Raw genomic sequence first — 25,595 nt, 5'->3', positions numbered from 1 at the left:
TTTAAATAAATAAATACCATTCTTTTGAGCTTTCTATTAATCAATGAATCCTGAAAAAAAATAAAAAAATAAAAAATTCAACACTGATGATAATCAGAGGTTTCTTGAGCTGCAAAATCCTCATATGAGAATGATTTCTGACGGATCATGTGACACTGAAGACTGAAGTAATGATGCTGAAAATTCAGCTTTGATCACAGCAATCAATTACATTTTTAAAATAATCAAACAAAAATCTTATTTTACATTTTAATAATATTTCACAATATTACTGTTTTTGTTTGTTAGTTGTATTTTTAATCAAATAAATTCAGCATTAGTGATCATAAGAGACTTCTTCTAAAAACATTAAAAATATTACAGATCAAAAACCTATATATATATTTTTTCTCATACTGTATATTCTGTTATTTTTGGAACCTGAGTATAAGAAATTAATTAATTAATTAATTAAACTGACTGTAAGAGATAACCTTCATAGTAATTATTATATATCCTTACTACTTATCTACTGCACAAGCAGGTTATTTTTTAATTAGACAGTGTCATCATTACTATTTTTTTTGCCATGCATACAGATTTAGAAAATTCGTTTTTCTTTGTGTATTTATTATAGTGTTAATATTTTTGCAAATAGGATTAATTATGCTGTATTTATAATTGGAAGTGCGTAAGTAGCAAGAGGAGCTTAAGGAAATGGTAGAGGGTGTAAGCAAAGGTTGTTGTGTTGTTCTGTAGTCCTTCAATAGGTTGATTATTGGTTTACCTGGTGAAGTTTTTAGTTTATTACGCTGTAAAATCTAATTAGTTAGATTTCCTTTAGAAGCATGCAAACAGATTGCCTTAAAAAGTGAAACAAGAATATATTTTACTGACAAAAGCTTGGTATAGTACTTATACACAAGAATTCTAGTAAATAAATATAATATTAAATAGATATATTAACATTGCTGTGGTTTGCATGCTGGATTTTGAAGTCTGTGTGTGACTCAAGCATGGTCAGTTGCATGATATTGTCACAAATATAAAGGAAGTGTATCAACTGAATTAAAAGTTTCACAAGGGGTTTATCATTCTTCACCATGAAAAATAAACTAGATAATGGCTTTGCTAGAAGCTATAGATCATCTTTTAAAAGCAACCTATGTATTTCTTCCCTTAACCAAACAACTGATTTCTTCTTGCATCGCTATATTGATTTTAATTGTTTTGTTTGTTTGTTTGTTTGTTTGTTTGTTTGTTTTTTTATTGCTTGACAAAATGGCACTGAAACCAATCAATTAATATTAACTTGTGTTTCTGAGTAAACAATGCATAGTTTGTGAATAGAACAGATTATTAGATTTTTACAATTATACATTAAGTAAAGTTAAAAAGTGTTAGTTAGTTAGAACAAAAGTTGGATTGTACAGTGTAGTTGAATCTTAATAACGTTAGATCTCCAGCTTATGTTTAATCAAATAATGTTACAGAATACCAGAAAGCCGGAAGTTTAAGAAATGCAGGAAACTATTTAGGCTAATCTTTAAAAATGAGTACTGTCAAAGTTTTTTTTTTTTTTTTTTTGTCTCCCTCTCAAAAGATGCAGTCTCTAGCCAAAAATGTATTGTACTTTATATTTCAATTTAAACCGTATTTTTTATTTCTTGGCTAGGGTTAACTATTTGTTTTTGTTGTTTTTTTGTTTTTTTTATCACAATGTCTTGACTATGTAAGACTCTAGAACACAGCAGATGTAAAATCAGATGTAATGCTGAAACCTGTGACCTGACATTAAACTTCAAACTCAACAGTGGCTGTTTTTATAGTATTCAATTTAAATGTTCTGGTTTATCGACTGACCATGTTCAGCAACTGTTTTGCTTATGAAATGCTTTTATAAGGAATTGTTTTATTTAAATATTTGTTTTTGTTATTTATATAAAAATGTCTGTGGTGAAATACACACACACACACACACACACACACACACACACACACACACACACACACACACACACACACACACACACACACACACACACACACACACACACACACACACATGTTGGTCTATGTGGTTTACAGGGACTCTCCATAGGCGTAATGGTTTTTATACTGTACAAACCGTATTTTCTATCCCCTTACACTGCCCCTGCCCCTAAACCTACCCATCACAGGAAACATTCTGCATTTTTACTTTCTAAAAAAAAAAAACATCATTTAGTATGTTTTTAAGGCCATTTGAATTATGAGGACATTTGATATGTCCTCATAAACCACATTTATAGTGTAATACCAGTGTAATACCAATGTAGTTATACAAATTTGTGTCCTCATAAACCACATAAACAGGCTCACAACACACACACACACACACACACATACACACACACACACACACACACACACACACACACACTGGACATAAAAACTGGATTTCACATACATACATACATACATATGGGGGGTAATTTGTGTAATACAAATTCCCCAAACGAATCAATGCATCAGTGTAATTACTCAAGTGTTTAAACTCATTGAGCTTTTACACATGATCTCAGTGCACTGCAGTTTTTATCAGGTGGCCACTGTGTGTCACTCTTGCTCTACCAGCTGTGTTAAAGAAAGGAGTGTCTCTCCTCCTCCTCCTCCTCCTCCTCCTCGTCATCACCAGCCCCCCCTCTCTCTCTCTGTGTGTCTCTGCTCTCTCTGTTTCTCTCTCCCTCTCTTCCATATATCTCTTGTTGTATTAAACCTCTCCACTATAGAACGTCGGGGTCAATGGTTAAACATCATCTAGTATTTTGTGAAATATTGTTCGCGCTTTTGGACCAATTGCTTGGAGTATTTTTGATAGATACAGAACTTGGATTTACTGTCGCTGTGGTTTTGTCCTGATGATAGAAAAGGGAGGTTTGACTTATTCCTTTTGTCTCTCGTGGACCGAGACGGATCCTTTTCTCAATTGGAATCAAACTATCTTTGGTTCCTTTCAGGGCTGTTGTGGAGAATAAATAAGCAAATATGTTTAGATCTACGCATGGGCATTTCCTAGTGTGCTTTTCAATTGCTTTGACCTGTCATCTCTTGGAGACTGTAACCGGACAAATCTCATACAGTGTGTCGGAGGAGGTGAAACGGGGAACCACCGTCGGTAATATAGCTAAAGATATGAATCTTTCAGTCAAAGATCTGCAATCAAGGGACTTCCGTATCGTGTCAGGCTCAAAAAAGCAATATTTTAGTGTGAATATAGAGACGGGTGCTTTGCAGGTGAGCGAAAGGATTGATCGCGAGGAGCTTTGCGCAGGCGCAATCTCGTGCTCCGTTAACATGGAAGCCGTGGTGAACAGTCCGCTGCAGCTATACCGGGTAAGAATAAACATTCTCGATATTAATGACAACTCCCCGGTGTTTCCTGTGAGCTCCGTAGTGATTAATGTTAGTGAAAGCACCGCGCCCGGTGTGCGCTTTCCACTGGAGAGCGCGCATGACGCAGACATCGGCGTGAATTCATTAAAAAACTATAAGCTTACAGCTAATGATTATTTCTCATTAGATGTACAAACTCATAGCGATAAGACGATCTCCGCTGAATTAGTGCTTCAGAAGGCTTTAGACAGAGAGAAGACCCCGCGCCTCGAGTTCACAGTGACTGCAGTAGATGGCGGATCGCCTGCCAGGACAGGAACCCTATTGATCGAAGTTAATGTGTTAGATATCAATGATCACGCTCCAGTTTTCAGCAAGTCATTATATAAAGTCTCCATTGCCGAGCATTCGCCAATTGGCACCACAGTAACCAGACTGCAAGCTCGAGATCTCGATGAAGGGTTGAATGCGGAGATAGTTTACTCCTTTATTAGTCGAACGCCCCAAAATATTCTGGAGAAGTTTGATATTGACGCGCAAAATGGAGATGTTAAAATTAAAGGTGATATTGATTATGAGGAGAACACTGCTTTTGAGATCAGAGTTCAAGCTACTGATAAAGGTCCGGTGACTATGTCAGGCCACACGAAGCTTTTAATAGAGGTTCTTGATATTAACGACAACCCCCCAGATGTGACCGTGACATCACTTCTGAGCCCGGTGGAGGAAAACGCGGGTAAGGGAACGGTGCTTGCCCTAATGACGGTATCAGATCCGGACTCGGGTAAAAACGGAGCAGTGCGCGTTCGCCTTTTAGGCTCCAGTCCGTTTAAATTACAGTCGTCCTTTCAGAATTACTATTCATTAGTTTTAGATGGCGTACTAGATCGGGAAAACGTAACGGAGTACAACATCACAGTGATTGCAGAAGACGAAGGGTCACCGCCAATGTCCAGAGCTAAGGTGATACAAGTGCAGGTCTCTGATGTGAATGACAACGCGCCTCGTTTCCCAAATTCTGTAGTGTATGCATATCTGCGTGAAAACAGCAAAGTGGGTTCCATTATTTCGACTATAACGGCCTTTGATGCGGATATAATGGACAATGCGCATTTAACATACTCTTTACTGCAAAGCTCTGTGAATGGTACACCTGTATCAGCGCTCCTCAGAGTCGACTCACTGACAGGAGAGATCGAGAGCATGCAGTCGTTTAACTATGAGGAGATCAAGACGTTTGAGTTTAAAGTTCAGGCCACAGACTCTGGTGTTCCTCCGCTCAGCAGTAACGTGACTGTAAATGTTTTTATCCTGGATGAGAATGACAACAGTCCCGGGATTCTCGCGCCCTATTCCGAGCTCGGTTCCGTTAACACGGAGAACATTCCCTATTCTGCTGACGCGGGCTACTTTGTGGCCAAGATCAGGGCTGTAGACGCAGATAGTGGTTACAATGCGCTGCTGTCTTACCACATCTCTGAACCCAAAGGAAACAATCTGTTCCGAATCGGAACCAGCAGCGGCGAGATCAGGACTAAGAGGAGAATGAGTGACAATGACCTGAAAACTCACCCGCTGGTCATTTTGGTTTGTGATAACGGAGAGCCCTCACTGTCAGCGACTGTGTCTATTGATGTCGTGGTTGTTGAAAGCGCAGGTGACGTCAAGACTCCATTCAGACACGCGCCGATAAAGGAGGAGAGTTTCTCGGATTTAAATCTGTATTTGCTGATCGCCATTGTGTGTGTGTCCGTCATCTTTTTACTGAGTCTCATCAGTTTGATAGCTGTAAAATGCCACAGGACAGACGGCAGTTTGGGCAGGTACAGCGCCCCGATGATCACCACACACCCTGACGGGAGCTGGTCTTACTCCAAATCTACTCAGCAGTATGACGTGTGTTTTAGCTCGGACACTCTGAAGAGTGACGTAGTGGTTTTCCCCGCGCAATTTCCTCCTGCAGATGGAGAACTGATCAGTATTAATGGAGGAGACACTTTTACCAGAACACAAACACTCCCCAATAAAGAGAAGGTAAGATAATAAAGATTTCGATTTGTATTGCGTTTCTTTGTAGAATATAAGAAATTATAGGATTTCGTTTTTTTATTTGTATTTAGTTTCTTTGTTTAATTAAATGCATTTTTATAATTTATCGTTCTAAACTACTGTATTTTGCGAAACAAAATGTTTTATTAGTGTTTTGCAAAAGTGTGTGAAAGGAGCTGTCCATGGTTCTGAACTAGATATGGATTTTGAAATGTTTGACATGCACATCGTTTAAACTACTAGTTTTTATGTTAATTTAGTTCTTGTTTTAGTATTTATTTGTGCCTTAGTTGACTATATGCTAGCAGTGAAGCTTTCTAAATGGTGATAACTAAATGTGGTAGATTTGTTTGCAACTCTCTTCTTGATCTGAAGGACTGCTGTGGGGAAAAAGTTTACTTGCTGTGATAGTGAAAATACCCCTGAATTCTGTCAGATAATGGACACGCTGAAACATTAAAATATTTTCTAAGAGCATAAGTTGAAGAATTACACGTATCTGAAATTCGGCATGATAATCATCCATTTAAGATATTAGATTTTTTTTTTTTTTTTTTGTCTGGATATTAATTCATAAATCCGCTTGGTGTCACCATAGACCGTTGAATCTCGAATCATCTCTGTGTCTTGAAGCTCCTCCTGGTTTTAGTGGGGAGGAGATTTCACAGGGCTTTGTTTCAGAGAGACTGGGAGAGAGTGTACGAAGGCCTCGTGTTTTCTCGTCGATAAAATGGAATATTGTTTAATACTTTGTTATTATCTTTGAAGAACTTGGAATACCATCTTTCATTTCGTGGATTATTGCACGGGATTCTTTTGGATGTCGCAATGCTCTCGGCGTATCGAAGGAGCTCTATTGTGACCTGTATTGTGTTCGTTGTTTTAGAGTGTTGTTGGGACGCGGTATCAGGGCAGCTCTCTTATTCCGTTTCAGAGGAGGTGAATCCGGGAACATCCGTCGGGAATATCGCTAAGGATCTAAACCTTAATGTTCAGGAACTGGAGTCGCGCATGTTTCAGATTGTCACGGGATCCAAGAAAAAATATTTCGAGGTAAATCTAAAAACTGGATTTCTGTATGTAAGCGAAAGAATAGACCGAGAGGAGCTTTGTGCCAAATCGGTTAAATGTACAGTCAATGTAGAAGCGGTTATCAACAATCCATTAAAGCTTTATCAAATAGAGGTTAATATTGTGGATGTAAATGATAATTCACCGTCTTTTAGTGCCAAAATTCAATATTTAGACATCGCAGAGAACACTTCACCAGGCGTTAAGTTCCCTCTTTCTTATGCGTCTGATGCGGATGTAGGAAAAAATACAGTGAGCACATATAAATTAAGTCAAAATGAGTATTTTTCTTTAGCTGTGCACAAAGGAGGAGATCAGAGTGTGTCTGCCGAGCTAGTTCTGCAAAAAGCTTTAGACCGAGAAAAACAGCCTGTGATGAAGCTTATTCTTACGGCTGCAGATGGAGGAAATCCACCGAGATCAGGCACGTCTCAGATAATTATTAAGATTTTAGATATTAACGATAATGCTCCTGAATTCAGTCGCCCCTTGTATAAAGCTAGTCTTGTTGAAAACGTGCCAATTGGTACCACTGTAATAATTATAAACGCAACGGACAAAGATGATGGTCCCAATAGTGAGATCGTTTACTCACTTAGAGATACAGATCAAGATCACATTTTAGATGTTTTTCATATTGATCCGAATACTGGCGCAATCACAGTCAAGGGCAATATAGATTTCGAGGAGAATAATGCCTTTGAGATCCGCGCACAGGCCAGTGACAAAGGGCAGCCTCCGATGTCCACGCACTGCAAAGTCCTGGTGGAGGTGCTGGATATTAACGACAACGAGCCAGAGATAACCGTGACGTCACTCCTCAGTACAGTGAAAGAGGACGCCAGTATTGGCACTGCTATCGCTCTCGTGTCAGTGATTGACAGGGACGGTGGTAAAAACGGTATAGTTCATTGCGCGGTGTCCAATAAAGTGCCTTTTAAACTTGAGACGAATTACAAAAATTATTATTCTCTAGTGGTAGACGGTCCTCTGGACAGAGAGCGCGCGTCCGAGTATAACGTGACCATCACAGCTACTGATGAAGGGACTCCGCCTCTCTCCAGCATCAGTGTCATTGCTGTACACGTTTCTGATGTGAATGACAACGCGCCGCGCTTTCCAGAGCCCGTCATTAATGTTTATGTGAAAGAGAACAGTCAGATTGGAGCTGTTATTCATACAGTCTCTGCTTTAGATCCTGACGTAGGTGATAATGCCCGGATCACATATTCTTTACTAGAAAGCTCTAAAAGCGGCCCGGTGACCTCCATGATCAACATAAACTCTGACAGTGGAGAGTTACACAGTTTACAGTCGTTTAACTATGAGGAGATCAAGACGTTTGAGTTTAAAGTTCAGGCCACAGACTCTGGTGTTCCTCCGCTCAGCAGTAACGTGACTGTAAATGTTTTTATCCTGGATGAGAATGACAACAGTCCCGGGATTCTCGCGCCCTATTCCGAGCTCGGTTCCGTTAACACGGAGAACATTCCCTATTCTGCTGACGCGGGCTACTTTGTGGCTAAGATCAGGGCTGTAGACGCAGATAGTGGTTACAATGCGCTGCTGTCTTACCACATCTCTGAACCCAAAGGAAACAATCTGTTCCGAATCGGAACCAGCAGCGGCGAGATCAGGACTAAGAGGAGAATGAGTGACAATGACCTGAAAACTCACCCGCTGGTCATTTTGGTTTGTGATAACGGAGAGCCCTCACTGTCAGCGACTGTGTCTATTGATGTCGTGGTTGTTGAAAGCGCAGGTGACGTCAAGACTCCATTCAGACACGCGCCGATAAAGGAGGAGAGTTTCTCGGATTTAAATCTGTATTTGCTGATCGCCATTGTGTGTGTGTCCGTCATCTTTTTACTGAGCCTCATCAGTTTGATAGCTGTAAAATGCCACAGGACAGACGGCAGTTTGGGCAGGTACAGCGCCCCGATGATCACCACACACCCTGACGGGAGCTGGTCTTACTCCAAATCTACTCAGCAGTATGACGTGTGTTTTAGCTCGGACACTCTGAAGAGTGACGTAGTGGTTTTCCCCGCGCAATTTCCTCCTGCAGATGGAGAACTGATCAGTATTAATGGAGGAGACACTTTTACCAGAACACAAACACTCCCTAATAAAGACAAGGTAAGATATTAAAGATTTCGATTTTTATTGCGTTTCTTTGTAGAATATAAGAAATTATAGGATTTCGTTTTTTATTTGTAGTTAGTTTATTTGTTTAATTAAATGCATTTTTATAATTTATCGTTCTAAACTACTGTATTTTGCGAAACAAAATGTGTTTTAATAGTGTTTTGCAAAAGTGTGTGAAAGGAGCTGTCCATGGTTCTGACTTGGATTGGGATTTTGAAATGTCTGACATGCACATCGGTTCGACTACTTGTTTTTATGTTAATTTAGTGCTTGTTTTAGTATTTATTTGTTCTTTAGTTGCCTATATGCTAGCAGTGAAGCTTTCTAAATGGTGATAATTAAATGTGGTAGATTTGTTTGCAACTCTCTTCTTGATCTGAAGGACTGCTGTGGGGAAAAAGTTTACTTGCTGTGATAGTTGAAATACCCCTGAATTCTGTCAGATAATAAACACGCTGAAACATTAAAATATTTGCTCAGAGCATAAGTTGAAGAATTACACGTATCTGAAATTCGGTATGATAATCATCCATTTCAGATATTATAATTTTTTTTCCTTGGATATTAATTCATAAATCCACTTGGTGTCACCATAGACCGTTGAATCTCGAATCATCTCTGTGTCTTGAAGCTCCTCCTGGTTTTAGTGGGGAGGAGATTTCACAGGGCTTTGTTTAAGAGAGACTGGGAGAGAGTGTACGAAGGCCTCGTGTTTTGTCGATAAAATGGAATATTGTTTAATACTTTGTTATTATCTTTGAAGATCTTGGAATACCATCTTTCATTTCGTGGATTATTGCACGGGCTTCTTTTGGATGTCGCAATGCTCTCGGCGTATCGAAGGAGCTCTATTGTGACCTGTATTGTGTTCGTTGTTTTAGAGTGTTGTTGGGACGCGGTATCAGGACAGCTCTCTTATTCCGTTTCAGAGGAGGTGAATCCGGGAACATCCGTCGGGAATATCGCTAAGGATCTAAACCTTAATGTTCAGGAACTGGAGTCGCGCATGTTTCAGATTGTCACGGGATCCAAGAAAAAATATTTCGAGGTAAATCTAAAAACTGGATTTCTGTATGTAAGCGAAAGGATAGACCGAGAGGAGCTTTGTGCCAAATCGGTTAAATGTACAGTCAATGTAGAAGCGGTTATCAACAATCCATTAAAGCTTTATCAAATAGAGGTTAATATTGTGGATGTAAATGATAATTCACCGTCTTTTAGTGCCAAAACTCAATATTTAGACATCGCAGAGAACACTTCTCCAGGCGTTAAGTTCCCTCTTTCTTATGCGTCTGATGCGGATGTAGGAAAAAATACAGTGAGCACATATAAATTAAGTCAAAATGAGTATTTTTCTTTAGCTGTGCACAACGGAGGAGATCAGAGTGTGTCTGCCGAGCTAGTTCTGCAAAAAGCTTTAGACCGAGAAAAACAGCCTGTGATGAAGCTTATTCTTACGGCTGCAGATGGAGGAAATCCACCGAGATCAGGCACGTCTCAGATAATTATTAAGATTTTAGATAATAACGATAATGCTCCTGAATTCAGTCGCCCCTTGTATAAAGCTAGTCTTGTTGAAAACGTGCCAATTGGTACCACTGTAATAATTATAAACGCAACGGACAAAGATGATGGCCCCAATAGTGAGATCGTTTACTCACTTAGAGATACAGATCAAGATCACATTTTAGATGTTTTTCATATTGATCCGAATACTGGTGCAATCACAGTCAAAGGCAATATAGATTTCGAGGAGAACAATGCATTTGAGATCCGCGCACAGGCCAGTGACAAAGGGCAGCCTCCGATGTCCACGCACTGCAAAGTCCTGGTGGAGGTGCTGGATATTAACGACAACGAGCCAGAGATAACCGTGACGTCACTCCTCAGTACAGTGAAAGAGGACGCCAGAATTGGCACTGCTATCGCTCTCGTGTCAGTGATTGACAGGGACGGTGGTAAAAACGGTATAGTTCATTGCGCGGTGTCCAATAAAATGCCTTTTAAACTTGAGACGAATTACAAAAATTATTATTCTCTAGTGGTAGACGGTCCTCTGGACAGAGAGCGCGCGTCCGAGTATAACGTGACCATCACAGCTACTGATGAAGGGACTCCGCCTCTCTCCAGCATCAGTGTCATTGCTGTACACGTTTCTGATGTGAATGACAACGCGCCGCGCTTTCCAGAGCCCGTCATTAATGTTTATGTGAAGGAGAACAGTCAGATTGGAGCTGTTATTCATACAGTCTCTGCTTTAGATCCTGACGTAGGTGATAATGCCCGGATCACATATTCTTTACTAGAAAGCTCTAAAAGCGGCCCGGTGACCTCCATGATCAACATAAACTCTGACAGTGGAGATTTACACAGTTTACAGTCGTTTAACTATGAGGAGATCAAGACGTTTGAGTTTAAAGTTCAGGCCACAGACTCTGGTGTTCCTCCGCTCAGCAGTAACGTGACTGTAAATGTTTTTATCCTGGATGAGAATGACAACAGTCCCGGGATTCTCGCGCCCTATTCCGAGCTCGGTTCCGTTAACACGGAGAACATTCCCTATTCTGCTGACGCAGGCTACTTTGTGGCTAAGATCAGGGCTGTAGACGCAGATAGTGGTTACAATGCGCTGCTGTCTTACCACATCTCTGAACCCAAAGGAAACAATCTGTTCCGAATCGGAACCAGCAGCGGCGAGATCAGGACTAAGAGGAGAATGAGTGACAATGACCTGAAAACTCACCCGCTGGTCATTTTGGTTTGTGATAACGGAGAGCCCTCACTGTCAGCGACTGTGTCTATTGATGTCGTGGTTGTTGAAAGCGCAGGTGACGTCAAGACTCCATTCAGACACGCGCCGATAAAGGAGGAGAGTTTCTCGGATTTAAATCTGTATTTGCTGATCGCCATTGTGTGTGTGTCCGTCATCTTTTTACTGAGCCTCATCAGTTTGATAGCTGTAAAATGCCACCGGACAGGCGGCAGTTTGGGCAGGTACAGCGCCCCGATGATCACCACACACCCTGGCGGGAGCTGGTCTTACTCCAAATCTACTCAGCAGTATGACGTGTGTTTTAGCTCGGACACTCTGAAGAGTGACGTAGTGGTTTTCCCCGCGCAATTTCCTCCTGCAGATGGAGAACTGATCAGTATTAATGGAGGAGACACTTTTACCAGAACACAAACACTCCCCAATAAAGAGAAGGTAAGATAATAAAGATTTCGATTTGTATTGCGTTTCTTTGTAGAATATAAGAAATTATAGGATTTCGTTTTTTTATTTGTATTTAGTTTCTTTGTTTAATTAAATGCATTTTTATAATTTATCGTTCTAAACTACTGTATTTTGCGAAACAAAATGTGTTTTATTAGTGTTTTGCAAAAGTGTGTGAAAGGAGCTGTCCATGGTTCTGAACTAGATATGGATTTTGAAATGTTTGACATGCACATCGTTTAAACTACTAGTTTTTATGTTAATTTAGTTCTTGTTTTAGTATTTATTTGTGCCTTAGTTGACTATATGCTAGCAGTGAAGCTTTCTAAATGGTGATAACTAAATGTGGTAGATTTGTTTGCAACTCTCTTCTTGATCTGAAGGACTGCTGTGGGGAAAAAGTTTACTTGCTGTGATAGTGAAAATACCCCTGAATTCTGTCAGATAATGGACACGCTGAAACATTAAAATATTTTCTAAGAGCATAAGTTGAAGAATTACACGTATCTGAAATTCGGCATGATAATCATCCATTTAAGATATTAGATTTTTTTATTTTTTTTTTGTCTGGACATTAATTCATAAATCCGCTTGGTGTCACCATAGACCGTTGAATCTCGAATCATCTCTGTGTCTTGAAGCTCCTCCTGGTTTTAGTGGGGAGGAGATTTCACAGGGCTTTGTTTCAGAGAGACTGGGAGAGAGTGTATGAAGGCCTCGTGTTTTCTCGTCGATAAAATGGAATATTGTTTAATTCTTCTTTATTCGCACTGACTAACTTGGAATACCATCTTTCATTTCGTGGATTATTGCACGGGCTTCTTTTGGATGTCGCAATGCTCTCGGCGTATCGAAGGAGCTCTATTGTGACCTGTATTGTGTTCGTTGTTTTGGAGTGTTGTTGGGACGCGGTATCAGGACAGCTCTCTTATTCCGTTTCAGAGGAGGTGAATCCGGGAACATCCGTCGGGAATATCGCTAAGGATCTAAACCTTAATGTTCAGGAACTGGAGTCGCGCATGTTTCAGATTGTCACGGGATCCAAGAAAAAATATTTCGAGGTAAATCTAAAAACTGGATTTCTGTATGTAAGCGAAAGAATAGACCGAGAGGAGCTTTGTGCCAAATCGGTTAAATGTACAGTCAATGTAGAAGCGGTTATCAACAATCCATTAAAGCTTTATCAAATAGAAATTAATATTGTGGATGTAAATGATAATTCACCGTCTTTTAGTGAAAAATCACAAACGCTAGACATTGCGGAAAGCACCCTCCCCGGTGTTAGATTCTCTCTCCATCACGCTACAGATGAAGATGTTGGGAAAAATTCTGTAAATTCTTACAAGCTGAGCTCGAATGAGTATTTTTCTTTAGCTGTACATAAAGGAGGAGATCAGAGTGTGTCTGCTGAGTTAGTGCTGCAGAAAGCTTTAGATCGAGAGAAACAGCCTGTGATCCAGCTCACACTGACCGCTGTAGACGGAGGAACCCCCTCTAAAACAGGCACATCTCTTATAATTATTAAAGTTTTGGATAATAACGATAATACCCCCGTTTTTAGTAAGCCGTTGTATAAAACAACCGTTTTGGAAAATGTGGCTATTGGAACGACGATTGCTGTGTTAAATGCAACAGACCTGGATGAAGGAAGTAATAGTGATATTGTTTATTCTATAATTAAAAGAGATCAGAGTAAAATCCTTCAGATTTTTGACATTGATCCGAATACTGGCGCAATCACAGTCAAAGGCAATATAGATTTCGAGGAGAACAATGCATTTGAGATCCGCGCGCAGGCCAGTGACAAAGGGCAGCCTCCGATGTCCACGCACTGCAAAGTCCTGGTGGAGGTGCTGGATATTAACGACAACGAGCCAGAGATAACCGTGACGTCACTCCTCAGTACAGTGAAAGAGGACGCCAGTATTGGCACTGCTATCGCTCTCGTGTCAGTGATTGACAGGGACGGTGGTAAAAACGGTATAGTTCATTGCGCGGTGTACAATAAAGTGCCTTTTAAACTTGAGACGAATTACAAAAATTATTATTCTCTAGTTGTAGACGGTCCTCTGGACAGAGAGCGCGTGTCCGAGTATAACGTGACCATCACAGCTACTGATGAAGGGACTCCGCCTCTCTCCAGCATCAGTGTCATTGCTGTACACGTTTCTGATGTGAATGACAACGCGCCGCGCTTTCCAGAGCCCGTCATTAATGTTTATGTGAAAGAGAACAGTCAGATTGGAGCTGTTATTCATACAGTCTCTGCTTTAGATCCTGACGTAGGTGATAATGCCCGGATCACATATTCTTTACTAGAAAGCTCTAAAAGCGGCCCGGTGACCTCCATGATCAACATAAACTCTGACAGTGGAGAGTTACACAGTTTACAGTCGTTTAACTATGAGGAGATCAAGACGTTTGAGTTTAAAGTTCAGGCCACAGACTCTGGTGTTCCTCCGCTCAGCAGTAACGTGACTGTAAATGTTTTTATCCTGGATGAGAATGACAACAGTCCCGGGATTCTCGCGCCCTATTCCGAGCTCGGTTCCGTTAACACGGAGAACATTCCCTATTCTGCTGACGCGGGCTACTTTGTGGCCAAGATCAGGGCTGTAGACGCAGATAGTGGTTACAATGCGCTGCTGTCTTACCACATCTCTGAACCCAAAGGAAACAATCTGTTCCGAATCGGAACCAGCAGCGGCGAGATCAGGACTAAGAGGAGAATGAGTGACAATGACCTGAAAACTCACCCGCTGGTCATTTTGGTTTGTGATAACGGAGAGCCCTCACTGTCAGCGACTGTGTCTATTGATGTCGTGGTTGTTGAAAGCGCAGGTGACGTCAAGACTCCATTCAGACACGCGCCGATAAAGGAGGAGAGTTTCTCGGATTTAAATCTGTATTTGCTGATCGCAATTGTGTGTGTGTCCGTCATCTTTTTACTGAGTCTCATCAGTTTGATAGCTGTAAAATGCCACAGGACAGACGGCAGTTTGGGCAGGTACAGCGCCCCGATGATCACCACACACCCTGACGGGAGCTGGTCTTACTCCAAATCTACTCAGCAGTATGACGTGTGTTTTAGCTCGGACACTCTGAAGAGTGACGTAGTGGTTTTCCCCGCGCAATTTCCTCCTGCAGATGGAGAACTGATCAGTATTAATGGAGGAGACACTTTTACCAGAACACAAACACTCCCCAATAAAGAGAAGGTAAGAAATTACAGTATTGCCATTGCGATGTCTTAGTTTTCTTTTTGTAAAGCACTTGGATTTCTCTAGTTTCCTCTCGTTGACCTGTGTTCTTACTGACTAAAAATACACAACTTCATTTTGTTACTTAAAATGCTGAAAGTGCTTAATGGTTAATACAGTGTTCTGCTGAAATATACAGACTAGGAAATGCTTGATGAATTATTAGCTGAATGTTCAAACTGAATGTTGGGCATTGGTGGAGCTGTCCGTGGTTCTGAAGTAGAGTGTGATCGTGGCTTGTTTGAAATGAACATCGGAGCAATAAATACGTTTCTCTTTTTATTAGTACTAATAAAATTATTATTATTATTTTTAAAGTTTTTTAGTTGTTACATACGTTCTTATATTGTGAAATTATGGAGAATCCCTACAAATGAACAACTGCAATATGGCTCATTTAAATGAATTTTGCCTGTTATTATATTTGTACATGTATTTGTTCATATGAACTTATTGTAGTAATGAAAAGGAATATGATATTATAGAACTGCATGTTGCTAATTATGAAATATTTTAAGCTGCTTTGAAATATAGATCTTTCACTTCATATGAAAGACGAATATACAAAACGAAAATGAAGATAGTTTGTGATGGTGCAAATGTCCTCAGATCCTCGCATATGTTCACGCGTATATATATATATATATATATATATATATATATATATATATATATATATATATATATATATATATATATATATATATATATATATAATAAAATGTCATTTTTATTTTATTTTTTTATTCATCTTTTGATCTTTTGCTGGACATTAATTCATAAATCCTCTTGGTGTCACCATAGACCGTTGAATCTCGAATCATCTCTGTGTCTTGAAGCTCCTCCTGGTTTTAGTGGGGAGGAGATTTCACAGGGCTTTGTTTCAGAGAGACTGGGAGAGAGTGTACGAAGGCCTCGTGTTTTCTCGTCGATAAAATGGAATATTGTTTAATTCTTCTTTATTCGCACTGAAGATCTTGGAATACCATCTTTCATTTCGTGGATTATAGCACGGGCTTCTTTTCGATGTCGCAATGCTCTCGGCGTATCGAAGGAGCTCTATTGTGACCTGTATTGTGTTCGTTGTTTTAGAGTGTTGTTGGGACGCGGTATCAGGACAGCTCTCTTATTCCGTTTCAGAGGAGGTGAATCCGGGAACATCCGTCGGGAATATCGCTAAGGATCTAAACCTTAATGTTCAGGAACTGGAGTCGCGCATGTTTCAGATTGTCACGGGATCCAAGAAAAAATATTTCGAGGTAAATCTAAAAACTGGATTTCTGTATGTAAGCGAAAGAATAGACCGAGAGGAGCTTTGTGCCAAATCGGTTAAATGTACAGTCAATGTAGAAGCGGTTATCAACAATCCATTAAAGCTTTATCAAATAGAGGTTAATATTGTGGATGTAAATGATAATTCACCGTCTTTCAGCGAAAAATCACAAACGATAGAATTTGCTGAGACCACCACATTGCCTGGTGTTAGATTTCCTCTCCATCACGCTACAGATGCAGATGTTGGGAAAAATTCTGTAAATTCTTACAAGCTGAGCTCCAATGAGTATTTTTCTTTAGCTGTACATAAAGGAGGAGATCAGAGTGTGTCTGCTGAGTTAGTGCTGCAGAAAGCTTTAGATCGAGAGAAACAGCCTGTGATCCAGCTCACACTGACCGCTGTAGACGGAGGAACCCCCTCTAAAACAGGCACATCTCTTATAATTATTAAAGTTTTAGATATTAATGATAATACTCCGGTTTTTACTAAGCCCTTGTATAAAACAACCGTTTTTGAAAATGTAGCTATTGGAACGACGATTGCTGTGTTAAATGCAACAGACCTGGATGAAGGCAGTAATAGTGATATTGTTTATTCTATAATTAAAAGAGATCAGAGTAAAATCCTTCAGATTTTTGACATTGATCCGAATACTGGCGCAATCACAGTCAAAGGCAATATAGACTTCGAGGAGAACAATGCATTTGAGATCCGCGCACAGGCCAGTGACAAAGGGCAGCCTCCGATGTCCACGCACTGCAAAGTCCTGGTGGAGGTGCTGGATATTAACGACAACGAGCCAGAGATAACCGTGACGTCACTCCTCAGTACAGTGAAAGAGGACGCCAGTATTGGCACTGCTATCGCTCTCGTGTCAGTGATTGACAGGGACGGTGGTAAAAACGGCATAGTTAATTGCGCGGTGTCCAATAAAGTGCCTTTTAAACTTGAGACGAATTACAAAAATTATTATTCTCTAGTGGTAGACGGTCCTCTGGACAGAGAGCGCGCGTCCGAGTATAACGTGACCATCACAGCTACTGATGAAGGGACTCCGCCTCTCTCCAGCATCAGTGTCATTGCTGTACACGTTTCTGATGTGAATGACAACGCGCCGCGCTTTCCAGAGCCCGTCATTAATGTTTATGTGAAAGAGAACAGTCCGATTGGAGCTGTTATTCATACAGTCTCTGCTTTAGATCCTGACGTAGGTGATAATGCCCGGATCACATATTCTTTACTAGAAAGCTCTAAAAGCGGCCCGGCGACCTCCATGATCAACATAAACTCTGACAGTGGAGAGTTACACAGTTTACAGTCGTTTAACTATGAGGAGATCAAGACGTTTGAGTTTAAAGTTCAGGCCACAGACTCTGGTGTTCCTCCGCTCAGCAGTAACGTGACTGTAAATGTTTTTATCCTGGATGAGAATGACAACAGTCCCGGGATTCTCGCGCCCTATTCCGAGCTCGGTTCCGTTAACACGGAGAACATTCCCTATTCTGCTGACGCGGGCTACTTTGTGGCCAAGATCAGGGCTGTAGACGCAGATAGTGGTTACAATGCGCTGCTGTCTTACCACATCTCTGAACCCAAAGGAAACAATCTGTTCCGAATCGGAACCAGCAGTGGCGAGATCAGGACTAAGAGGAGAATTAGTGACAATGACCTGAAAACTCACCCGCTGGTCATTTTGGTTTGTGATAACGGAGAGCCCTCACTGTCAGCGACTGTGTCTATTGATGTCGTGGTTGTTGAAAGCGCAGGTGACGTCAAGACTCCATTCAGACACGCGCCGATAAAGGAGGAGAGTTTCTCGGATTTAAATCTGTATTTGCTGATCGCCATTGTGTGTGTGTCCGTCATCTTTTTACTGAGCCTCATCAGTTTGATAGCTGTAAAATGCCACAGGACCGACGGCAGTTTGGGCAGGTACAGCGCCCCGATGATCACCACACACCCTGACGGGAGCTGGTCTTACTCCAAATCTACTCAGCAGTATGACGTGTGTTTTAGCTCGGACACTCTGAAGAGTGACGTAGTGGTTTTCCCCGCGCAATTTCCGCCTGCAGATGGAGAACTAATCAGTATTAATGGAGGAGACACTTTTACCAGAACACAAACACTCCCTAATAAAGACAAGGTAAGAAATTCAGAATCTGTTAAATTGTTGAAATGTACTAGGTGCTGCTTTGATGGTTGATCTTCATTTACATTAGCAATATAATCTTTTAGTGTGTATTTGCGTTGTGCGTTTTTCCTATAAAAAATTGTGCTGTCCATGGTGCTGATATGGCTGAATATCAATTTCAAAGACATTATGATCATGCAATTTACACAGATGGATTTATTTGTTGTTTATTAGTTTTACCTTGTGTTTTGTGTAATATGCCTGTCTGCTTTTTTAAATCGCAGCCAATAAACCGTTTCGTTGCAACGGTGGCTTTTTAAACTCAGGTGACACTGATTTTTCCTCATTAATCAATGTTAAATTAGCAATCAGATATTAATCTTATTTAAAAATAATTAAGTACTTTACATGTATTTGTTTGTTTGTTTCTCTCCAGTTTATTTAAGCAGTATCTCTGCATGTGGATGTTGGAGGTTGTTTTGTATATATATATATATATATATATATATATATATATATATATATATATATATATATATATATATATATATATATATAGTTTTTTTTTTTAATTGAGGTCATATGATTCCTTTTATTTGTCTGGTCTGGAGTAATTTTCACTCATAATCAGTAGAACAGTTTGAGATGGGCTTTGTTCTTTGCACTTTAAACATATTTAATATTTCAATATTTATTTCTCTGTTCCACACTAGCTATGTATATCCACAAGATGTCATCAGCGACCTGCGTAAAAATATATATTTTTATTAGTCTCGTAGAGACTCCTCCCTTTTTTGGGGCAGGGCGCTTGAGCTCGAGCAGTGCTTTGTTCGTGAGAAGCCACAATAGAGGTTTCCTGATGGTCAGCGCAGTACATGGTTTATTTTACTACAGCAATGTGCGGATGTGTTTGATGGATCATGGCGAATTCACCAAAGGAACGAAATATATTGTGGATATATATGACTGTATTTTATTTTCTTCCGAGGATGTTTTCTGGGCAAATTGTGTTTTCTGTGTCGGAGGAGGCCAGTTCGGGGACTACCGTTGGCAATATAGTCAAAGATTTAAACCTTAATTTGCAAGAACTGGAACACCGTGGATTTCAGATCGCTTCTGGACCAAACAAGAGGTATTTCGATGTAAATATGAAAACGGGAATACTTCAAATTAAAGAGAAAATAGACAGAGAAGAGCTATGTGGACGCAGTTTAAAATGTGCCTTGGAATTGGAGGCCATTGTTAATTCGCCATTGAACATGTACCGATTTGAAGTAAATGTATTGGATATAAACGACAATTCTCCGTCATTTCACTCCTCGTCATTACAATTGAATGTATCTGAGGCGGCATTTTTAGGGGACAAATATACGTTACCAAGTGCGGAGGACGCGGATGTGGGCAGTAATTCAGTAAAGAGCTATAAGCTGAGTCCGACTGAACATTTCTCTCTGGATGTACAGGGCGGAGGAGATCAGAGTGTGTCTGCTGAGTTAGTGCTGCAGAAAGCTTTAGATCGAGAGAAACAGCCTGTGATCCAGCTCACACTGACCGCTGTAGACGGAGGAAAACCTCCAAGATCTGGTACAATAAATATAATTGTTAATATCATAGATGCGAACGACAATACTCCTGTGTTTACAAAGTCGCTTTACAAAACTCGGATTTCAGAAAATGCTCCTGTTGGAAATCCCGTTATCACAGTACACGCGAATGATGCGGATGAAGGGATAAACGGAGAGGTAGTGTATTCTTTCATAAAACATGTTAATGATAAACACATCGAATCTTTCACAATTAATCAAGTGTCTGGTGAAATTACAGTTAAAGGTAAATTAGACCACGAGTCAAACAATGCTATTGAATTACGCGTGCAAGCGAAAGATAGAGGTTCGCTTCCAAGAGCAGCTCATTGTAAAGTATTGGTCGAAATTATGGACGTTAACGACAATGTTCCTGAAGTATCTGTAACATCTCTTGTTAATGTTGTGAAGGAAGGTTCACCAAAAGGGACAATGGTCGGTCTGATTACTGTAAAAGATGAGGATTCCGGGGAAAATGGATCTGTAAAACTGAAAATAAATGATTCCCTTCCGTTTTTATTACAGAACACCTATAAAAATAAATATTCTCTGGTTGTAGATGGCCCTCTGGACAGAGAGCGCGCGTCCGAGTATAACGTGACCATCACAGCTACTGATGAAGGGACTCCGCCTCTCTCCAGCATCAGTGTCATTGCTGTACACGTTTCTGATGTGAATGACAACGCGCCGCGCTTTCCAGAGCCCGTCATTAATGTTTATGTGAAAGAGAACAGTCAGATTGGAGCTGTTATTCATACAGTCTATGCTTTAGATCCTGACGTAGGTGATAATGCCCGGATCACATATTCTTTACTAGAAAGCTCTAAAAGCGGCCCGGTGACCTCCATGATCAACATAAACTCTGACAGTGGAGAGTTACACAGTTTACAGTCGTTTAACTATGAGGAGATCAAGACGTTTGAGTTTAAAGTTCAGGCCACAGACTCTGGTGTTCCTCCGCTCAGCAGTAACGTGACTGTAAATGTTTTTATCCTGGATGAGAATGACAACAGTCCCGGGATTCTCGCACCCTATTCCGAGCTCGGTTCCGTTAACACGGAGAACATTCCCTATTCTGCTGACGCGGGCTATTTTGTGGCCAAGATCAGGGCTGTAGACGCAGATAGTGGTTACAATGCGCTGCTGTCTTACCACATCTCTGAACCCAAAGGAAACAATCTGTTCCGAATCGGAACCAGCAGCGGCGAGATCAGGACTAAGAGGAGAATGAGTGACAATGACCTGAAAACTCACCCGCTGGTCATTTTGGTTTGTGATAACGGAGAGCCCTCACTGTCAGCGACTGTGTCTATTGATGTCGTGGTTGTTGAAAGCGCAGGTGACGTCAAGACTCCATTCAGACACGCGCCGATAAAGGAGGAGAGTTTCTCGGATTTAAATCTGTATTTGCTGATCGCCATTGTGTGTGTGTCCGTCATCTTTTTACTGAGCCTCATCAGTTTGATAGCTGTAAAATGCCACAGGACAGACGGCAGTTTGGGCAGGTACAGCGCCCCGATGATCACCACACACCCTGACGGGAGCTGGTCTTACTCCAAATCTACTCAGCAGTATGACGTGTGTTTTAGCTCGGACACTCTGAAGAGTGACGTAGTGGTTTTCCCCGCGCAATTTCCTCCTGCAGATGGAGAACTGATCAGTATTAATGGAGGAGACACTTTTACCAGAACACAAACACTCCCTAGTAAAGAGAAGGTAAGATATTAGCATTTAATGACTCTTAGTTGCAAAATATATGCCTAGCATCTGAAAGATTGGGTTTTGTGATGTTCAGAGCATTACGCTTTTTTTGTGGCCTCATGTTCTTTTATACTTTCCTTTCTGCGCATTTCCCTGAGTAGCAAATTGTATTGATTGTATTGATGTTGGCTCATTGTGTTTGAAGGTTGCCTCATGTGTTGTATATTCACATTTATTTGTACATATACATTCATATCGTTTCAAAGCAGCTTCACAGAAAATGCATGTGTCTATTACATTGTAAAATTATTTGTTATCAGATGAGACTGTGTCCAAGTTATTGGTTTCAGAAAAGTACATATACAAATTACACAGTTAGCTAACAATGTATTAAAAAACATGTTATAATTTACGATTCAAGGGCCTATTGGAGTATAGATTACATGTTAACAATGATTAGGGTATATAGATTATTTTTTCTTTGCATGGGTGCATGTTGATGCTCTGCTGCGTCATTATATAGGCACTCTTGTTACTGTCCGAGGTATTTAAATCCATCTCATGTCCTGTCTGTGTGGCAGGAGGGTGCTCCATTATTGAAGTGGCAGTTCATGTTTTGTTATTTTATTTCATTTTAATTTTAGGCTCAATTCTTTATTCGTATAGGTTATTTTAGTGGAATCATGTTTACAGCTTGATTTTTTTCATAGGCTTTTTCATCCCTTTAAGTTTTATAGTATATAAACCTAAGGGGACGCAAAATAATCACACGGAAAAACCAAGATGAAACATGAGATGATAAGCCTATATGGTGAAATTATACATTCAAGTGGTTGCGTTAATTTAAAAAAAAATGAAACACAAACAAAATGAATAAGGTAATACATAAAACGTGCCCTTATAATAATTAGCCTCCCAGGTTACTTGAGAAAAAATGTCTCAGTATATTATGCTTGAAACTGTTTCCATAACAGCATTCGGTTTTTTTGACCCGCTGTACAGCATGCGCATATTTTGTTTTAGATTTTTCCACAAGATGTCACTATGAGTCTACACCTTTCACTGTTCGTCAGTTTTTCTAAAGCTCCTCCCTGTTATGGGAGGGTTTTGTTCCTTGCAGAGCGCTTTGTTCTCCAGTCTTCGGTCTGTGTTTGAGATTCACAGTTTTGTGCTTGCCTCTGAAAATACCTTTTTGTTTTCAAACGGCTATGGTTACGGAATATAGACACAATGCTGCGACAACGACAGAAGACGTCGATCTTTCTCATTGTATTCTTTTGCATTTGGAAATTCTCTAATGGGCAGATTATGTATTCCGTGTCGGAGGAGGCAAAACCGGGTACAACTGTCGGGAATTTAGCAAAGGACTTCAGCCTGAATTTAGACGACCTGGAGCGTCGGGGATTTCATATCGTTTCAGGTCAGAATGAGAGGTATTTCGACCTAAATCGAAAGACGGGAACACTACATATAAAAGACAGAATAGATAGAGAGGTGATATGCGGACGGAGCTCAAAGTGTGTGTTGGAACTGGAGGCCATTGTAAATTCTCCGTTGAATATGTATCGTTTTGAAGTAAACGTCTTAGATATTAATGATAATGCACCTGCATTTGCATCTGAGAAAAAATATCTAAATATTTCAGAGATGGCTTTGCCGGGAGATAGGTTTCCGTTACAGAGCGCGTTTGACGCAGATGTGGGCAGTAATTCTATAAAGAGCTATAAGCTCAGTCCAAATGAACATTTCTCTCTGGATGTACAGGGCGGAGGAGATCAGAGTGTGTCTGCTGAGTTAGTGCTGCAGAAAGCTTTAGATCGAGAGAAACAGCCTGTGATCCAGCTCACACTGACCGCTGTAGACGGAGGAAAACCTCCAAGATCAGGAACAATGGAGATAGCAGTAAATGTTGAGGATGTAAATGATAACATTCCTGTATTTAGTAAATCACTTTATAAAGCTCGTGTGAGTGAGAATGCGCCACATGGTACATCAGTTGTAACTGTTCATGCAAGTGATTTAGATGAGGGTCTGAACGGGGAAGTAGTTTATTCTCTTCTCAATCATGACTCTAACAAAAACATAATGGCATTTGCTATAGATTCCACCTCTGGTTTGATATATGTCCAAGGCAATATAGACTACGAAGAATATGCTGCAATTGAAATACGTGTCCAGGCAAAAGACAAAGGCCCAAACCCAAGAGTGGCTCACTGTAAAGTTTTAATCGAAATTCTCGATATTAATGATAATGTACCTGAAATATCAGTGACATCTCTCGCTGAAACTGTGAGAGAGGACGCTGGTGCTGATACAATGGTGGGGTTAATAACTGTTAAAGACGGGGATGCGGCTAAAAACGGTGCTGTTATTCTTAAAATACGCGATTCTGTACCATTTAAGGTACAAAATACTTACAAAAATAAATATTCTCTGGTAGTAAACGGCCCTCTGGACAGAGAGCGCGCATCCGAGTATAACGTGACCATCACAGCTACTGATGAAGGGACTCCGCCTCTCTCCAGCATCAGTGTCATTGCTGTACACGTTTCTGATGTGAATGACAACGCGCCGCGCTTTCCAGAGCCCGTCATTAATGTTTATGTGAAAGAGAACAGTCAGATTGGAGCTGTTATTCATACAGTCTGTGCTTTAGATCCTGACGTAGGTGATAATGCCCGGATCACATATTCTTTACTAGAAAGCTCTAAAAGCGGCCCGGTGACCTCCATGATCAACATAAACTCTGACAGTGGAGAGTTACACAGTTTACAGTCGTTTAACTATGAGGAGATCAAGACGTTTCAGTTTAAAGTTCAGGCCACAGACTCTGGTGTTCCTCCGCTCAGCAGTAACGTGACTGTAAATGTTTTTATCCTGGATGAGAATGACAACAGTCCCGGGATTCTCGCGCCCTATTCCGAGCTCGGTTCCGTTAACACGGAGAACATTCCCTATTCTGCTGACGCGGGCTACTTTGTGGCCAAGATCAGGGCTGTAGACGCAGATAGTGGTTACAATGCGCTGCTGTCTTACCACATCTCTGAACCCAAAGGAAACAATCTGTTCCGAATCGGAACCAGCAGCGGCGAGATCAGGACTAAGAGGAGAATGAGTGACAATGACCTAAAAACTCACCCGCTGGTCATTTTGGTTTGTGATAACGGAGAGCCCTCACTGTCAGCGACTGTGTCTATTGATGTCGTTGTTGTTGAAAGCGCAGGTGACGTCAAGACTCCATTCAGACACGCGCCGATAAAGGAGGAGAGTTTCTCGGATTTAAATCTGTATTTGCTGATCGCCATTGTGTGTGTGTCCGTCATCTTTTTACTGAGCCTCGTCAGTTTGATAGCTGTAAAATGCCACAGGACAGACGGCAGTTTGGGCAGGTACAGCGCCCCGATGATCACCACACACCCTGACGGGAGCTGGTCTTACTCCAAATCTACTCAGCAGTATGATGTGTGTTTTAGCTCGGACACTCTGAAGAGTGACGTAGTGGTTTTCCCCGCGCAATTTCCTCCTGCAGATGGAGAACTGATCAGTATTAATGGAGGAGACACTTTTACCAGAACACAAACACTCCCTAGTAAAGAGAAGGTAAGGATAAGTTAATACATGTTTTGTTTTATTGGTGAAATAAGTCTTTGCTCCGATTTCGAACTGCATGTCTAACTGGCATGCTCTCTCTTGTCTTGATTATTTAGTTAGAAAATAATATTTGTATTTTTTTAGAGTATATATGAAACATACTTGTGTTTTGTTTATTTATATTACTATAATATACATAATTATATTATAGTAATCA

The 25,595-nt window shown here is 40.6% G+C and overlaps 3 protein-coding genes across 3 annotated transcripts; all 3 read left to right on the top strand.

The window, feature by feature from the left end:
* Nucleotides 1-2,712: 2,712 nt before the first annotated feature.
* On the top strand, nucleotides 2,713-9,251 carry LOC137093119 (uncharacterized). The gene is made up of 3 exons (XM_067457854.1): nucleotides 2,713-5,388; nucleotides 6,172-8,613; nucleotides 9,219-9,251. The coding sequence occupies exons 1-3, from the start codon at nucleotides 3,007-3,009 to the stop codon at nucleotides 9,249-9,251; spliced, it is 4,857 nt and encodes a 1,618-aa protein (XP_067313955.1). The 5' UTR covers nucleotides 2,713-3,006.
* Nucleotides 9,252-9,394: 143 nt separating this feature from the next.
* On the top strand, nucleotides 9,395-15,933 carry LOC137093118 (uncharacterized). Its single transcript, XM_067457853.1, has 3 exons — nucleotides 9,395-11,827; nucleotides 12,733-15,054; nucleotides 15,901-15,933. Exons 1-3 carry the CDS (start codon nucleotides 9,446-9,448, stop codon nucleotides 15,931-15,933), a joined length of 4,737 nt encoding a protein of 1,578 aa, XP_067313954.1. The 5' UTR covers nucleotides 9,395-9,445.
* A 197-nt stretch (nucleotides 15,934-16,130) lies between these two features.
* LOC137093113 (uncharacterized) lies at nucleotides 16,131-25,402 on the top strand. The gene is made up of 4 exons (XM_067457842.1): nucleotides 16,131-18,515; nucleotides 19,967-20,087; nucleotides 20,646-21,802; nucleotides 22,970-25,402. Exons 1-4 carry the CDS (start codon nucleotides 16,131-16,133, stop codon nucleotides 25,400-25,402), a joined length of 6,096 nt encoding a protein of 2,031 aa, XP_067313943.1.
* The last annotated feature ends 193 nt before the right edge of the window (nucleotides 25,403-25,595 follow it).

This window comes from Pseudorasbora parva, chromosome 11 (genome assembly GCF_024679245.1).
Source record: "Pseudorasbora parva isolate DD20220531a chromosome 11, ASM2467924v1, whole genome shotgun sequence".
Taxonomy (NCBI): Eukaryota; Metazoa; Chordata; class Actinopteri; order Cypriniformes; family Gobionidae; genus Pseudorasbora; species Pseudorasbora parva.
The sequence above is the reverse complement of the archived record's forward strand: the minus strand, read 5'-3'. Positions and strand labels throughout refer to the sequence as shown.

What these genes read in the sequence shown, in the direction of transcription:
- LOC137093119 (XM_067457854.1), top strand. Translation starts at nt 3,007, where the DNA reads ATGTTTAGATCTACGCATGGGCATTTCCTAGTGTGCTTTTCAATTGCT. An exon ending in CACTCCCCAATAAAGAGAAG is followed by an intron (nt 5,389 to 6,171) that starts GTAAGATAATAA and finishes TTATCTTTGAAG; the next exon opens with AACTTGGAATACCATCTTTC. An exon ending in CACTCCCTAATAAAGACAAG is followed by an intron (nt 8,614 to 9,218) that starts GTAAGATATTAA and finishes GTGTCACCATAG; the next exon opens with ACCGTTGAATCTCGAATCAT.
- LOC137093118 (XM_067457853.1), top strand. Translation starts at nt 9,446, where the DNA reads ATGCTCTCGGCGTATCGAAGGAGCTCTATTGTGACCTGTATTGTGTTC. An exon ending in CACTCCCCAATAAAGAGAAG is followed by an intron (nt 11,828 to 12,732) that starts GTAAGATAATAA and finishes GTTGTTTTGGAG; the next exon opens with TGTTGTTGGGACGCGGTATC. An exon ending in CACTCCCCAATAAAGAGAAG is followed by an intron (nt 15,055 to 15,900) that starts GTAAGAAATTAC and finishes GTGTCACCATAG; the next exon opens with ACCGTTGAATCTCGAATCAT.
- LOC137093113 (XM_067457842.1), top strand. Translation starts at nt 16,131, where the DNA reads ATGCTCTCGGCGTATCGAAGGAGCTCTATTGTGACCTGTATTGTGTTC. An exon ending in CACTCCCTAATAAAGACAAG is followed by an intron (nt 18,516 to 19,966) that starts GTAAGAAATTCA and finishes CTGGATGTACAG; the next exon opens with GGCGGAGGAGATCAGAGTGT. An exon ending in CACTCCCTAGTAAAGAGAAG is followed by an intron (nt 21,803 to 22,969) that starts GTAAGATATTAG and finishes GCTTGCCTCTGA; the next exon opens with AAATACCTTTTTGTTTTCAA.